The sequence below is a fragment of the Cryptomeria japonica genome, chromosome 1 (assembly GCF_030272615.1).
Source record: "Cryptomeria japonica chromosome 1, Sugi_1.0, whole genome shotgun sequence".
NCBI classification, from domain to species: Eukaryota; Viridiplantae; Streptophyta; class Pinopsida; order Cupressales; family Cupressaceae; genus Cryptomeria; species Cryptomeria japonica.
The window spans coordinates 615,018,370-615,035,680 of NC_081405.1; the positions used below are offsets into that span (position 1 = coordinate 615,018,370).

General features: G+C 34.2%; 1 protein-coding gene across 1 annotated transcript; it reads left to right on the top strand.

Moving 5' to 3' along the window:
* Positions 1-360: 360 nt before the first annotated feature.
* LOC131059773 (protein ASPARTIC PROTEASE IN GUARD CELL 2) lies at positions 361-2,348 on the top strand. The gene has a single exon (XM_057992813.2). The coding sequence runs from the start codon at positions 558-560 to the stop codon at positions 2,040-2,042; it is 1,485 nt and encodes a 494-aa protein (XP_057848796.2). The 5' UTR covers positions 361-557; the 3' UTR covers positions 2,043-2,348.
* The last annotated feature ends 14,963 nt before the right edge of the window (positions 2,349-17,311 follow it).

Here is a 17,311-nt window from a genome sequence, read left to right on the forward strand (position 1 = left end):
TGATGAGTAGGAGATATTTTCTATAGCAAGTCAAATTATGATACAACTCTATGTAATTTTTGAATCAAACTTATTGATCCAAATTAGAAAATCAGTTAAACTTATAAGATATCCACAATCTATAATATTTATTGCATATAATTATAATTTTTGAATTTACCCTAGAGAATCACTCTCTAGATTTATGTTTCAAAATTGAAAAAGAAATATTGAATGAGGGAGAAATTTTATAAAAAAAATGACTGCAAAATTCAAATATTTGGGCACGTTTCCAGATTTATCCAGACACGTAGCAGGAGAGGTAAAGAAAAAGGTGACATGTAGCGTATCATTTAATAGCCTGTAGATATCACATGATCTGTATTACGTAAATATGCTTATCTCCATTCGCGCCCTCGAAGAGAGCTTTAATGCACTGCTTTGGGAATCCATGCAGATAAAACAGTGCAACAGTCCTGCGTTCCTACATTTGGAACGATCTTCTTCAACATTTCCGATCATTTTAAGGCCGATACACAAGATTCACAGAGATATTTCAGTCTTCTTGGTTTCCAGCCATGGCCGCCAAGACAAATTTTACAGCAATGCTGGCGCTTTATTTACTCTCACTGATGTTCATGGCCGGGGCGCACGCCAGAAAAGTAAATAAAGACAGCATCTTTGACGTGCAAGCTGCTCTGAGAGCAGCCAGAGGCGGAGCAGCACAAAGATTCGAGGCAAAAGCTGTGGAAGAAGAAGAATTAGCTGATCAAACCCTAGCCGTAACCCTAACGCCTCCTTTGAAAGAAGCAGCAGCTGAACAGCAAACCCTAGCCGTTCCTCTGGTACACAGAGATGCAGTCGCAGGAGCCACGAATTGGACCTACGAGCAACGCATAAAGCAGATGCTGAAGCGCGACGCTGCGCGTGTGGCCGCCATTTACGACCGTCTGTCAAACCTCACCGCAAAGCGGCCGTTAATGGAGTCGGGGGGAGTAGAAATCCCTGTAATGTCAGGCAAAGGGGAAGGCAGTGGCGAATATTTTACGCGCATCGGCGTCGGCACACCAGCACGGCAGCAGCTCCTTGTCCTCGACACAGGCTCCGACATAACCTGGTTACAGTGCCAGCCATGCGAGGACTGTTACAGCCAGTCTGACCCCATTTTCAACCCTGCATTTTCTTCATCCTTCAACGGCGTCTCCTGTGACTCGAACCTATGCCGCCAGCTCGACCAGTCCGGTTGCAGCCGCCAAGGTAACTGCCAGTACCAGGTCAGCTATGGTGACGGATCCTACACAGTCGGTAGCTTCGACACGGAGACCGTTACTCTCGGTAAAACTCGTGTGAGCAACGTTGCCTTCGGGTGTGGCCAGGATAACGAGGGGCTCTTCGTCGGAGCTTCCGGATTGCTCGGCCTTGGTGGCGGCGCATTTTCTCTGCCTTCACAGCTGTCACATTCCAACGGTAATATTTTTTCCTATTGTCTGGTTTACCGGGACTCTAGTGCCTCCAGTACTTTACAGTTCGGCCGGGAAGCGGTTCCGCGGGAGGCGGTTTTTGTGCCGTTGCTGAAAAACAGCCGAATAAACACATTTTACTACGTTTCCCTTGCCGGAATCAGCGTCGGCGGGAACATGCTGAACATCCCTGAATCCGTCTTTCGGATCGATGCCACCGGCAACGGCGGCGTCATTTTGGACTCCGGCACCCCCGTGACTAGGCTCCAACGCGGCGCTTACGTGGCACTCCGGGATGCTTTCGTGGCTGGAATGGGGAATCTGCAGTTGAGTGACGGGTTTGTGTTATTTGACACGTGTTATAAGTTCCCGAATAGGGTTTCTGTTACGGTGCCGAGTATTGCTTTTCATTTTTCAAACGGCGTTAGTTTGCCGTTGCCGGCGAAAAATTATCTGGTTGCCGTGAATAGTCGGAAGATTTGTTTGGCCTTCGCGCCGGTGTCGTCGGGGATGTCGATCATCGGAAGTATTCAGCAGCAAGGGATACGCGTGTCGTTTGACCCGGTCAACGCTCGTGTGGGATTTGCTGTCAACAAGTGCTGAACAAATCTGTCGTGCAGAAGAATGCTTGTTGAATGGTTTTTCTTTGTCGTCAGAGTCTAGGTAGTTCTTAGATTTTTTATTTGGACTTAGATTTATAATAATTTGTAGGGCACTGTTTTAACTGGTTTGCGTATATATAGTTTTTTGACAGTAGCTATGGTGACTGTCCTTTTTCCTTGTATTAGCAAAAGACATTTTATTGATATGGTAGGGAATACAAGGGAGAATTGTAGGGAACGCACTTTTTATCTGAATAGTTAATTACTAATTTGTAAAATCAAATAATATAAAGTTTAATTAGCCGAAGGACTTCCTTGTATGAGCAAAGGGCTTGTGAAATTAGCAAATATGTGGTTGTTATTATTACACTTTTGCAATCTCTGTCATATATATATATAATTAATTAGTAGGTTTGGTCCTCACAAAAATTCAAATGGATTGAAAATGGACAAGAAGAAACCTCCAAACTAATCAAAAATATCTTCTTCCTTGTGCTTGTGCTTAATTCGATAAAATATTTTTTTTAATGATTTAATATAGAAAATTTATAATTCTACATTGGTATTGGGTGGATGTTTTTCGTCACATTTAAATGTAGAATAAGTGTCTATAGTAGGAGAGTTTTTGTTTTTTAATGGACTTTAATGCAAAAATCCACAATCCGATTGTGGAAAACTCATAAATTTAATGAATGTTGTAATGATAATGTTGTTTTATTTTGATGCGATATAATTCCAAATTAGTAATTTACATATAATTTAATTAACTTTTAGTTCATTTATATAATTTATTCACCGAGGGGTCTGTGAAGAAGTTGTGGGTGTTTATCTTTATCTTATCTTCATGTTGCATAGGAAAAGAAAAGAGCTGAAATGCAAAAGTTAGCTTTGTGGATATATATATAAACAGATTTTTTTATGTTTGTAAGTGTCATGTAATAGTTGAGTATTTATGTAGAGGCAGAATATTTTTTAGTGGACTTCATAATAAAATTCTTGAACTTTATAATAGAATTCTTGTCCCTCTTTGTAATGTTGTAATAATAAACAAAGATTGTAATAATAATGTTTATAATGAAAAAATAAATGAAAAAGTGATTTTGATTTTAACTTGATGAGATATAATTTATAAAAATGAATTCCAAATTAGTAATTTATAATATTTAGTTAACCTTTAGTTCAATAATATTTATTTTGTTTTTGTCACTAACTGGATGTATAAATTTAAGATTTTATAATTTATTGACTAGAATTTCAATACAATTAGAAGACACTAAGGATTAAAACACTATAGCTTTAACAAGAGTGAAGAGTGATTATGAGAGCAATGCATTTGAGTAACGCTCTCTTCTTATTGGTTCCTGAATTGGAATGATGGACATACCATCTCTTCAAAGACAAGATGTTTTTTAATAGTAAAACACAAAATTTAAATGTGTTGGGATAAATATCATCACATAATAAACTTATTTTAAAATTTAAACTTGAACTTCAGAAGAAATATATAAATCTATGGCCTTGAAATATTCTATCAATCTAAAAGACAAGCACCAAGTGCTCAAACATCCACTCCACACCATGATACTCAACAGCAAGAATATACTTTATTCCAATGCCCTTTTCACGCAAGGTCACTCTCATGTCCATACTATTTATCTTAAAAAAATAAGAAATTAAAATTCTTCAAAAACATCAAAATGAAGGACGTGAGAATATTCGTTTCCACTAGCAACTTTAAACTATATGCCTTATATTACGCACCTGTGTCTTTTCTGACCGTTAATAGAGTATTCCTGCCTTTATGTTTGTGCTTGTATTTTTTAAGCGATTAATTTATAACGGCTAGATTCCTTAGTGTCTAGGGTGTCGGAATATCCAATCATACGGAATGTTTTTTAAGCTATTAATTTATAACGGCTACATTGCTAGTGTGGATAGAGAGCCTGATCGGAAATGTTTGAAAAAAAACTTACACAATCAAAATCTAGAAGCATTATACAGATAAAATAATAATGTTGTTTTATTTTGATGAGATATAATTTCAAATTAGTAATTTATATATAATTTAATTAATCTTTAGTTCATTTATATAATGTGGAGAAGTTGTGGGTGCTTATCTTCATCTTGCATAGGAAAAGAGCTGAAATGCAAAAGTGTTTGTGAGGCATTTTAACCCATAGATTTTTTTTAGCTTTGTAGACATAAAAATATTTTTTCCCCCCTATATAACATGATTTTATATTTGTAAATACTTATGTAGAGGTCGAGTAGTTGATTACTTATGTAGATGCCGAGTATTTTTTAGTGGACTTCATAATAAAATTCTTGGACTTTACAATAGAATTCTCGTCCTTCTCTTTGTAATGTTGTAATAATAATGTTTATAATGTTTATAATGTTGTAATAATAATGTTAATAATGTTTGTAATTGAAAAATTAATGGAAAAGTGATTTTGATTTTATCTTGATGATATATAATCTATAAAATATGAATTCCAAACTAGTAATTTATAATATTTAGTTAACCTTTAGTTCAATAATATTTATTTTGTTTTTGCCACTAATTGGATGTATATTAATATCTCATCATGTCGAATCAAATAAATAATTTATATTATAAGTTGGGTTTTAGTTGAGTTTCAACTTTTTGATTTGACCTATAAAGATTTTAATCCTTTTAAATCCAGTAAAAGTCTTAGATGAGGGGGTAGGAAAAATAAGTACAAGATTAGATTGAACTTTAAACTTGGAGTTAAGCCCTATCCCAACTACGTTTAATAATCAAGCTCTATTCTAACTATTCTTAATAGGAATCAACCTTGAAGAATAATTTCAATCATAATTTTGTGTTAGTCTTTGTAAAAATTCTCAATTCGTGCCTATTCTAGAAAAAAATACTTATTTTAAATCTAAAAAATATTTCAATCATAATTTTGTGTTAGTCTTCGTAAAAATTCTCAATATGTGCCTGTTCTAGAAAAAAATACTTATTTTAAATCTAAAAAATATTTTCAATTTGTGTCTCCTTTGGTGTACCAATTTATCTAAATTGAGTTGAGATCAAAATTCTTGTTGTCTATGTTGGAATAAATAATTTATATATTAATTATTCACTTAATTGCATTAATTCACTAAATAATATGTGCCTTAATTAATAATTAATTATTGACATTTATTATTTAGTTAATTAATTAATTATGAATAATTAGTTAATATTTATCTCCATGCATAATGCAAGTTAGGAAAAATAAACTATGTTTAGATTTTGAGAGCTTCATGCATTTAATTAGTCTATTATGCTTTTTGTGCATACATGACCGATTCATGCTTTCTATTTTAACTCTTAGTCTATCTTGTAAACTCCACCATTTAGGGTTTCTATCTTTAGAGTTAGATTTCTTTATAAGGATGTAATATCCTTCATTGTAACTTAAAGCAACAAGAAATAAGCAATTTCAAAGCAATTCAATCAATTTCATTATGATTGTCTTTAATTATTTTATTGTTCAATTTTCTCTTTATGTGTGACCGGCATTCTTGCAAAAGATAACTGGGCTTGTGAGATTTGCATTTTATGAATTCTAACATGGTATTAGAGCTCCAAAATTGAAGAATTCTGTTCGCTTTTTTTTGGAGATTATTTACATAAACAACAAATTGTTCATCTTGGGTTAATTTGGATTGCACAATTAGTTCCATAAGGCTCGAGAAAGTTAGAATTGCCTTTCGTTTAGCTGAAATCCAATCTATAGAGTCCATTTTGCAAGGGTTAGAAGTTCGAGGGGTTTTCTCTGTTCCAAAGGGTACCTAAAAATTCAAATTTTTTTGGGCCCAAAAGGACCTCATGATTGGATTTAGATGTCCGATTCCATGAATTTTTGATATATAATTTGCCTATTTTCGATGACAGAGGCATCTGGGGCATGATTTTTTTATTGGCATGTTTTTCGAGGCATGAAAATCCATACAGCCGTACCTGCCCCTGCCTTAGAAATATTTTCCAAAAAAAAAAATCAACTGGGTGGTAAAAAAATTAATTTTTGATTGCTGAGTCTTTAATTTAAAAAAAAAAATTAAAAAAAATCAAGTTGGTGCATGTTGTTACAAAAAAGATGATTATTTTTTAATTAAAAAAAATGTCAACCCTTTGCAGCAAAAGTACATTGCATCATCAGCACTGATGTTAGAATGATGTCACACTGATGTCAGCAGTATAGTCAACAATACAGTCAACATGCATGGCCCTTTGAACCCTCTTTGTGCCCTAAAAGAGGTGTTTTTTTCGTTTTGGCCATAACTTCGTCATACAAAGTCAAAATTGGGCAAACCATATACCATTGGAAAACTCTTTCTGAGCCCTATCAAGTTAAGGAGGTATTTTTTTTCTAGTTTTTTTCATTTTTATGCTTTTTTGCCAGTTGAAGTCAGACGTTGTTGTTTGCACTCTTGAGGGGCATATCTTGTGCATCTGGACTTCGTTTTCTGAAAATGAGATATCGTCGGAAAGACGATTCAGAGCTCTATGCAAATCTTAGATCCATTTTTTCAAATAGATTACCAGCCCACTATCTCTTCCTTATGAAGTCAACGGTTCTTTTTTTGGCCCTATTCTACCCTCCTATGATCCGAGCTCCATCTTTCTTGTCTTAGATCTCTAATTTTTTTGGCATCATGGAGAATAGAATTCAGATTTAGTGTACCTGTCATACTTCTCCCTTGTCAACATTATGGGGGAGTTACTACTATTGGTGCTAATGCTTTCTTGGTTTCGTGTTTGAGTTAGCTATGTATTTAGTACTTGTTCCTATGTATTAGGAGGTGCGGTGCAACCATTTACCCACACATTTAGTGAGATGGAGCACTTACCATATCGAAACTCTTGCATTCCTATTTCTGGAGGTTCTTTTTTTAGCATCATAGCAGCCTTCATACGACAATGTTTGCAGCTTCTTCATGCTTCAATGTTTCTTCATGCTTGTCTTTTGTTTCTCTTTTGGAGAGGAGTTTTGTTCCCACTGGGTTTTCTCCTTTGCTCCGTTTCTAATAAACTTCCAATTTTGTTCATGGATACCTCATTAGGCTTTATGCCTACACCCATCTTGCATTCATCTTTGCATTCTTTTTTCCTACATTTTTTTTGCCTCTCTCCCTAGTTGTGCATTCAAGGGGGTGTTGGAATAAATAATTTATATATTAATTATTCACTTAATTGCATTAATTCACTAAATAATCCATGCTTTAATTAATAATTAATTATTGACATTTATTATTTAGTTAATTAATTAATTACGGATAATTAATTAATATTTATCTCCATGCATAATGCAAACTAGGAAAAACAAACTATGTTTAGATTTTGAGAGTTTCATTCATTTAATTAGTCTATTATGCTTTTTGTGCATACATGACAGATTCATGCATTCTATTTTAACTCTTAGTCTATCTTGTAAACTGCACCATTTAGGGTTTCTATCTTTAGAGTTAGAAATTTCTTTATAAGGATGTAATATCCTTCATTGTAACTTAAGCAGCAAGCAATAAACAATTTCAAAGGAATTCAATCAATTTTATTGTTATTGTCTTCAATTATTTTGTTGTTCAATTTTCTCTTTATGTGTGATAGGTATTCTTGTAGAAGATAAATGGGCTTGTGGGATTCGCATTTCACGAATTCTAACAGTATGTGAAATTATCCATTTACAATAATTTTGAGCCAATTGATTACACATGTTTAGTAAGTTTCCTAAAATTGTTTAGAATAACTAGAATTACAAAAGTAGTTAAAAATAATAGGATTACTATTTTTAATAAGTGTGTATTTAAACTAGAGATTTTGAAAATTTACTGAAAAGTTTTATGGATGCATAGTCAATCTTTGGAGTCAATTCTAGCGCCAAAAAAAAAATTATATACTAAAACAAGAAGTTTTTAAACTTTAAGAATTTTGGAAGTTTTTGAAAATTAAATTATAGTTGTGAAGGTTCAAATGATGGAATTGGATTCTAAAAATTGACATAGTAAACTTTTGAATAACAGAGCTCTCCAAGCTCTTTAGTTATTTAATAAGGAAGGTCAAATGAGTACCTAGTTTAAAAGTTACGTTTCTAGGAAGTTATGGTATTTCAAATGTTTCTAAAAACAAGTTTTAAATATCCAGTAAAAGAAAAAAAAAAAGAAGGCGACAAATTTCAAAATCAAAAGTTGGATGGAAATAAAAAATTTCCAACAATGAATGGTTTTTCAATTTTTTCTAAAAAATTATAATAGTTCACTTATTTTGTCAAAAGGGGTTTTATAGTATAAATCTATTTATAAAGGTTGGATGAGTTTAGAGAGAAATAGGTTTGTAAAAAGAAATTTTGTAATATTTCCCCTAAAGTATAATAGACATAAAAAAATGTGTTCCAATGTCTATATAATAATGAAATTGCTTTGATAATGATACAAATACAAGCCTTTTAATTTGGTTGTTCCTACACAATATGTCTATAATAATGAATTTTATTTTGATAATGATACAAAGAGAGCTTACCCTTGTAGGGTAGAGGTTAGAAACCTTAAGGAAATATAGAATTGACAATGTTATATCTTTTGTATGAATCTTCTTTCCTATAAGCATCATGAAAGGTTGATGTTGCTTGATAGGAGTTCATGTATGTCTTCACTCATGGAGGAACCACATAGACTTATCGTGGATTCTAACTTGAATGCTTGACTATAATTGCTCAATTAGAATATGATTTGAAATTGGAAGATGTTCAAATGAGGATATGAGACTTGTATTTATACACAACCTCATGAAATGTGTTAAAAATTTGAAGGCCGACATCGAGGAGCACTTTCTTGCTCAACAACTTCTAGACCATTGGAGCTTTAAATTTGGCCCCATTTTGACTAGACCATGGTGCTAGGTGACATAGACTAGGAGCTCTAGAGCATTAGGTGCCATAGTCTAAGAGGAATAGGGTGCTAGGTGCCATAGACTAGGAGCTCTAGAGCATTAGGTACCATAGGCTAAGAGGAATAGGGTGCTAGGTTCCATAAAATAGGAGCTATAGGGCGTTAGGTGCCATAGTATAAGAGGAATAAGGTGCTAGGTGCCATAGACTTGGAATTTTGAGCCTGAATCTTGGTTAATGAGCATAGAAAGGTGCTAAGATTCTAGTTTTGGCATTGACTTGAGCACAATCAATCATATTCAGGGCCATGAGGGGAAAATCATCAAAGTGAGCCCCAAATGAGTGTGATTTGTATGAGGATACAATTTACGACACTACAATTGATCACAAAACTACATCTCAAAGTTAAAAAAAATAATAATTATTTTATTTTATATGTAGTGCATAATCCTCTAAGTTTTCTGATAGTTGGAATACATACTATCTTTGTTTTGGGCTAAGGAATTAATACACTAATGAGCATTTATCATTTAAAAAGTAATTTTTTTATGAAATGAAGGATGAATTTAAGAGACAAAGAGATTTCAATTTTTGTATAATCATTCACAAGGGTGAGCTATGTCTTGATGTTGTGTAAAATAATGTAACCCAATAATCACTGCATCATATAATGGTAACTACATTGACAAGGATATTAGTAGATTGTGCTCAACAATTAAAAAAAATCTTTATTGCCAGCTATATACACATAAAATTGGCTATGAGCAATTAAATAAATATTTTATATTTATTTAATGATTATTCTTCTATTAAATAGTTAATTAGAAAAGGTTAATTTATTTAATTCATTTAATATTCTTCTATTAATTAACTGAGTTGAAACATTTTAATTAATTAATTAATTCATTTATATCCCTTTGTTCTAAACCAATTAATTAAATATCTAATATTTAGTTATCTTCCATCTACTATCCTATAGTCTCATCAATTAAATAATTTCTTAATTATTTAATCTCCCTTTCCTAACTCATCTCATCTCGACATCATCTTCTCCTTTGCTAACTCATCCATCATGTGACTAAAGATGTTAATATTTTTAAATATTAATACATCATTATCTTCAACTTCCAAATCATTCTTCAAATAATGTGTATGTACACACATTTCTCAACTTCCCTATATTTTCTCCAACCTTCCTACATTTTTGGAGGGAGTTGAGTCTACTTGTCCTCTTATCCCTAAATATTCTCCAACTATCCTAGATTCTCTCAGTCTTCATTATCAGTCAAGGTAAGCCTTCTGACACCTGGCTTCTCCTTCCACCTTTTCCTCCATCTCGTAGGTGTAGGAGGAACATCTTCCACCTTTATCTCTCGCATCTCAACCTCTTGCTCATAGCCATCCAAATTGCAAGATTTAATCATGATCGTTGATCTCTACCACCTAAGCTTATGCACTTAAAAATCTATAAATAGAGGTCTCCTAAGCCATTTTTGAAACTAATTGCTAATCTTATAGTAACTAGGAGTCTTAATGTTTGCATTTGTGAGTTCATTTGTCTAAGCATTTTAGAGTTTTTGAGAAAATTAGCATAAATCATTTCTATAATATAGATTTTGCATATCATATCATCTATCAACCCATTCCACACTTGCCATCTTGGAAGTGCTTGTCTGAGAGAAAATCATATGCAACCAAGAACAATGGGGTTAGGACACAATGAGACATAATCCATGAAGTTATAACAATTTTATTTGCTTTTATTTCATGTGGTTTCATTGGTTGAAGCTTGAGTTTCCTGTAGTTTTAGATTTTCATGATGGACTAACAAGTTGCAGGTTACGTTTGAGGTGAAACTTAAGTTGACACATTTTTGGTGCCCACCGTGGGGCTCAGGCCTCACACATCATTTTTCTAATATCCTGTCTAAATTCTCGTAATAACAGAATGATTTAACTCATTTGTAAACTTGTTTCACGCCTGTGTGAAACATGGTAGCACTTTTTTTGCATAGTTTAGTGCTTTTACTACATATTTTAGCACTTTTGTTGCATAGGTTTGTCGGCAATTGACACTCATCCGGTTTAGTTGTGTTTTCATTGATGGCAACACACATCATTTTGGGTTGGACACTTAACCGATACTCACTGAAATTCATGATTTGACAACTGGCATTCAAGTCATCCGACAGACAAGGGAAACCGACAAACTAGAAATTGGTATATGAGGCCGACATAGGAGATTGATCCAATAGGTTTACACGGCAACAATTAGCGACATTAGTCACAAAGTTTAATGTATTTATTTTTGTTTAGACCGGCATGTAAATAAATTGTAATATCTTTGTAAGCCGACATAAGGCATTCATATTTATGATTGGGAAGGGTATTTAAGTCAATCCGGTTAGGTTATTTTGGATATACATACAAAGAGAAGGAATATATAGTGGTGTGATATTGTGCGAGCAATGTTGATCGACTAAATGTGAATATAATATTCTGTATTCAGTCTTGGTTATTGGTTTAGAGGTTTGGGATGTGAAGTAAGTTACTGGTAAAGGAGGACACAATGAAAGCCGGTACAGACAATGCTTGAACCAGAACTCATCCAACATAGTAGATGCATTCTCTGCGTTCAAAATTTTGTCTGTAAACCAAGATTTGGTGTTTTTTGTCAGTGAGGCTCCTTTTATTATGAGTAGTGCGCTCTAGGCTGTTGGACTTCTTGCATGTGTAGGCCCCTATTGTAATGTTTATACATTTGGCCAGTGGATAGATATTGTGGGTCAACAATCCCATCGTGGTTTTTCCTCTTTGAGGTTTTCCACATATAAATCTCTGTGTTATGGTGTATGTTCTTGTGGTTGCATCATTTTTACTTACTATTATATTCTTTTATGGTTATCGGTTATTGAATTACTTCAAGTTAATAAGGTTAAAATTGATCTCATCGATAGAACACTGATTCACCCCCCCTCTTAGTGTTCTTGGATTCCAACAATTGGTATCAGATCCTGGTACCTTGGAGTAAGTCTAACAACTTAAGGAATATCCAGAATCTGGAATCCATGGAGATGAGTATGGAGAAACAACTTGAACTAGCACTTGAAGATTATGATATTGAAAGGATGAAGAACTTGAAGTTGCAAGATGAGTTGAACTCTGCAAAGGAAATCATTCTTATCCTACAAGAGAGGCTGTCATCTGCTCAAGCTAGAAGGAAGGAACTTTTACAAAATCAGGATGATGAAGAAAAGAATGCCCTTAAAGAACAACGTCAGAAGCTGAGTCAAGAGAATAGTGTCATGAAGAATGAAATGCAAGCCCTAACTATGAGGATGTCCAAGGAGATTGAAGACCAGAAGAAGAATGTAGAAAATCTTGGCAAATCTTTGAAAGACAGATAAGAGGAATGCATTAGGCTAGAACATGAGAATGATATGTTGAGAACTAAGCTAGTGCAAACCCAGAATAATGAGCAAGATTTGGAAAGATTGATAATAGTCCTAAGGGGAGATCTGAATATTGCAAATGAATACAAAGACAAGTTTAAGGACAATTCTGCAAAGCTTGATGAGCCATTGAAGGATCAAAGGCACAAGGGAGACACTAGAGGTTTTGGATTTGAGCAAGGAGAAAGCTCTGGTACTGCAAATGAAGTTGAAGCAATCGATCAAAAGGAGAACGCACCTGTCAATCATAACCATAAATCACGAGTAAGGCAACCCAATGTACAAATTCAATAGTATATGTTTTGTTTGCAATAAATTTGGTCATATGGCAAGACATTGTAGAAATAAAGCAAATCAGGACAATAATATAGTTCCCGATCAATGTTCAAATTATAAAAAGTATGGTCATAGAAGCGAAGATTGTAGAATGGATGTGAAATGTCATGCATGTGGAAAGTTTGGACATATGGCTAATCAATGTAGATCAAGGAATGATCAAGGATACAGTAAAGCAATTCAGAAAAATAATATCACTTGCTATGCATACAACAAAATAGGACATATTGCTAAATTCTGCATAAGCAAGAACAATTTGGTAGGAAATGATAAGAAAGGAAAACCGAAGGTTGATGATATTCAGAAGCATCATGAGAAGAAATGGGTTAGGAAATCTGAAGATCAACCGACAGAGACAAACAACCCGGGGTAAAAGCATAAACCTGTGTCACACTTTTACAAAGGAAAAGGTTAACACAACAATAACTGTTCAATTTCGTCGCCATAAAAGTGTCATTTGCATTTTGAATTTGAAGATGATGTAAACTAATGAAATGTGTAAAATTTGTTGAAGTTTAAGTCTACTATTTTTTGAAATATTTTTGTCAATAATTTATATGTTTTTTTAATCTTTAAAGTCCATTTTTTTATTCCTTAAAAACGCTGAAAATCAGGGGGTTTAGTTCCCACCACAAAATAAAATGTAAATCAACTTATTTTTTTTTCTGATTTTGATATCCATTATAGATGACATATATATAAAGTGCATGATTTTTTTTTTTTTTTTGATGTATATTTTCTTTGTTATAGCATTTGGAAGTCGAATATGCCATAATTTGACAGTTTTTGTCTCCCACCAAAATTTTTCTATTTAGTTTATGATAATAAAAAAACTAAAAATACCCTTTTGGAGAAGACTCTCTCTTCTAGTGAACCATATTTTTTTCAATTTTTTTTGAAGTGATTCGATATTTATTTTTGTTTTTCAAACTAGCCTATTATAGAATAAAAGAATACCTAGTCGTAGTATTTTTAATTTTTTATATATTAAATGTAATCAAAACATTATAAAAATTATATGAGTAGAATTGAGACTTCGATATCTACAAAAGGGTATTTTTATTTTTTTTAATAAGTTTAATTTACCTATTGAATTTTATTGTAGAAGTGACAAGTTTCAGAAAATCATCATTTTTGTTGATGTGGCTACCACTTGGCATTCCACATAGATAGTTCTGGCTGGAACCGTTCTGGCCGAAACTATTCAAAACATTCTCGAGTTTCTATAGTGAAATGTATTAAAAGGATAGAAACATTCCGGTCAGAAGCGTTCTGGCCGGAACATTTCTGACCAGAAATTTGTTGCCACGCGAGCGCTAAGTGGCCACCAAGTTAGTCCAGCTATAAGGGTTTCGACCGGAACCCTTCCGGTTGGAATAGGTACTATTAGCCTAAAGTGCGACACAGATCCGTACGATTACTCCCCCAGTTACTCAACCAACATAGCAAAATTTTCTTGCACCAACAGGAAACTCATCCGATAACTAAGGCATTAGCCTTAGGGGGAGGCAAATTAATGATAGATTTTGCATTACCCTTGGTAGCAGTCTGAAAGCTTGTTTTAGATCTTGGAGAAGTCAGTCTCAAGGTTTTTCGGTACTGAGATTATGGATTTTGAATCCGGTATGGTAGGCTGACACACATTTATGTCAATGTGAAATTAGGGTTTTTGCAAAATAAGAGGGAAATGCTGGTTCATTTATGATCACATAACATTCACAGCAAAGAGTGAGTTTAAGGCGATTCAAGGCAATCAAGAGAATTTCAATGCATCTAGAGTGGATTTTTAAGAGCTTTCATCGACAAAGGTTGTGAGGTATTTTATCTGTTTCTGTGCTATCTTTTCTTCGCAATGGCTTTTGGATCAGCTCCCACTCTGGTAGGTTTGGATACCCCTATTGTTGTTGACATTAAGGATCGTCCATGCCCAATTTTCAAGTAATGCCCTTAGATTGCGAAGGTCTATGATTCAGTTGATGCGGTTTCTAGGGTTCTAGATGAAGTTCTGTATATTGAAGATGTTCATGCATATATCCACTTCACTCTAGAGGATTTAGGTTCTGCTGAAATCAAAATAATGTACATGAAAAATCTGTTAGACAAGAAGGGATTGATGAAACTAGAATTCCAAATTCTAAAGGATCAGGGTTTCACAGACATTTTAGAGATGTCAAAATTTGAAGATGAAATGATTTGGTATGTGCCAAGCCATGTTGAAGGGGAATTCATGTGGCTAGACCAACCTTACAAAATTACCAAGGAGGCTATCCATGCAATCACTAGTTTTCCCCAAACCGGTCAGACTCCTGGAAAGAAGAAAATATCTAACAATGAGGTGGAGAAGTTAACTGGTACAAATTTTGACAACCGGTCAATGAGGATAAGCACTATTAGAGACAAAGCTGTTCAATTTGCAAGTATGATCATCAATTACAAGATAACCTAATCAAACCGATTGAACTCTGTTTCTAGTTCATGCATTTACTGTGCTCATAAGATGGTCAAAGAAAATGATAGGTATGATCTCTATCAATGGATGTGTGAAGAGATAATTTTAAACCTAGGGGAAGATTAAGGGTAAGAAGAAAGGTGTTTTCCGATATGGAAACCTTGTTGTTTGCTTGATGCTTTTCTTTCTAAATGATTTACTAGGATCTGGTAAAATACAATGGACATTTGATATGTCGGTAGGGAAACAAATAAAAAATTCTATAAGAGGCTTGGGATAGGACAAAGAGAGGGACTCCATTTTATGAGGTTATTTCAAATCATTTCAGAAGACAATGAAGAAAAGAGAAAGAGTGCCTAAGCATATTGTTGATAAATACTCTACATAAATCTGCTTTATGGTGAAGAAGGATGAAACATTGATGGAGGCAGTGCAACCATGAAAGATCTGGATCATTGAGATGGGCTATGAGGTTGATGCCGAGATCTTGGACTTATATGACAAGATTCTTATTGATGCCCTGGTTGATGAAGCTGAGAAAACCTTTGGGACAACAAAGAAAAAGGAATCCGAAGTTCAGATAGGTTTTAGCAAGAAGAAGAGGGAAGGAAAAATCAAGAAGGTTGGGGAAGCTATGGAGAAAATGTCCTTTGAAATCAAACAGATCATTGGACTAGTAGAAGGGTCATCTCCGACAACAGTTCAGACTCCACCGACAACAACAACAACCGGCAAGGGTGTATTGAAGAGGAAGAAACCAGAAACTTATATTGCCCCTATTGAATCCAGTTCTAATACTGATGTTGTGCCATCAAAGATTCCCAAGACTTACATTAGGATACAGAGGAAGAAGCCTGAGGAAGGAAAGAAAGAGAAAGTAAAGGTCAACCCTCCGGTAGCCCCAAATAAAATTTTGAAGGAGAGGAAACCCACAAAGAAGAGGAAACCGGTTAAAGAGTCTACTTCTACTCCCGACAAGAAGAAGAAATTAGATATAGATATGGCTCTCGAATCCGATAAGAGTATTGAAGTCATTCCTCCTCTCTTAGTTGCTAAATTGATTGATCAAATTACTAAATATGGAATTTTGAGTAATATCCAACATTACTATGTACATATGGATGATAAGGAACAAATGGAGATTGAGGAAGCAATTTTTTTATACTTAGATAAATATAAGAAGGCATTACTTGAGATTGAAAAACAAATACCAGGATATTTGTACAATAAGCTAGATGCTAGGAGATTGTTTGCAGTTGAAGAGGATAAATACATAATGATGCAGGAATTATTGTCTGTTTGTGGTGCAATAACTAATGAGGAGTTGCAAAAATGTATGGAATATGCAAATAAAATAATTTTCTGGAGCAGACACCGACATGTGAATCTAATGGTAGGTAGAGTAAATGAAATAGTTAAGGAGACCCATGAGGCATGGGTAAAACTATTTGTAGATAAACCTGATTTCTTTACTCCACTGGTATTCCCTCCTAAGTCTGGTATTCAAGACATCTTAGTTGATGGAAAGGGGAAAGGTATATTAGATTTGGATTCACCGGTTTTGGAACAAAAACTAATAGAGTATATTCCTCCGACAGTATCACCTGTACATAATATAGAGAAACTGGTAGATAACATTGAAGCTGTGCATGATAAGAAGGATACACCAAAATAAAACATTCTAGATGTAGAGGTTATTGATGTGGATACAGACAATAAACAGGTTGAGGATATTGAATGTTCCGCAACACAAAAGAGGTTATGGTTGAGCAGGTTACTGCACAAAGTGGCGAAGCCACCGATGCTAGTCAATAGGCTGGAGAGTCAAGTAATTCATTGTTGGCACTTGGCTCATCCGTTCAAGTTGATTTTGGATAGAGGAATATTGAGCAACTGAGAAGTTTTGAATTGATGTATGTTGCAGCTCAGAAGTTAAGGAAGGAAGGAACAAAAGACAAGCAAGTAATTGAGCAGGCCATTCCGGTTCTATAGCAACTAGTTCCAGGATATACTAGCCTGGTAGCTAGCCTCTCTGGTAAGATTAAGAGTTTCATTGAACATATTTCTAAAGAGTTTCAAACTCTTCAACAAATATCAAACCGACACTTAATAGAGAGGTACAATGCAGCTAGGAA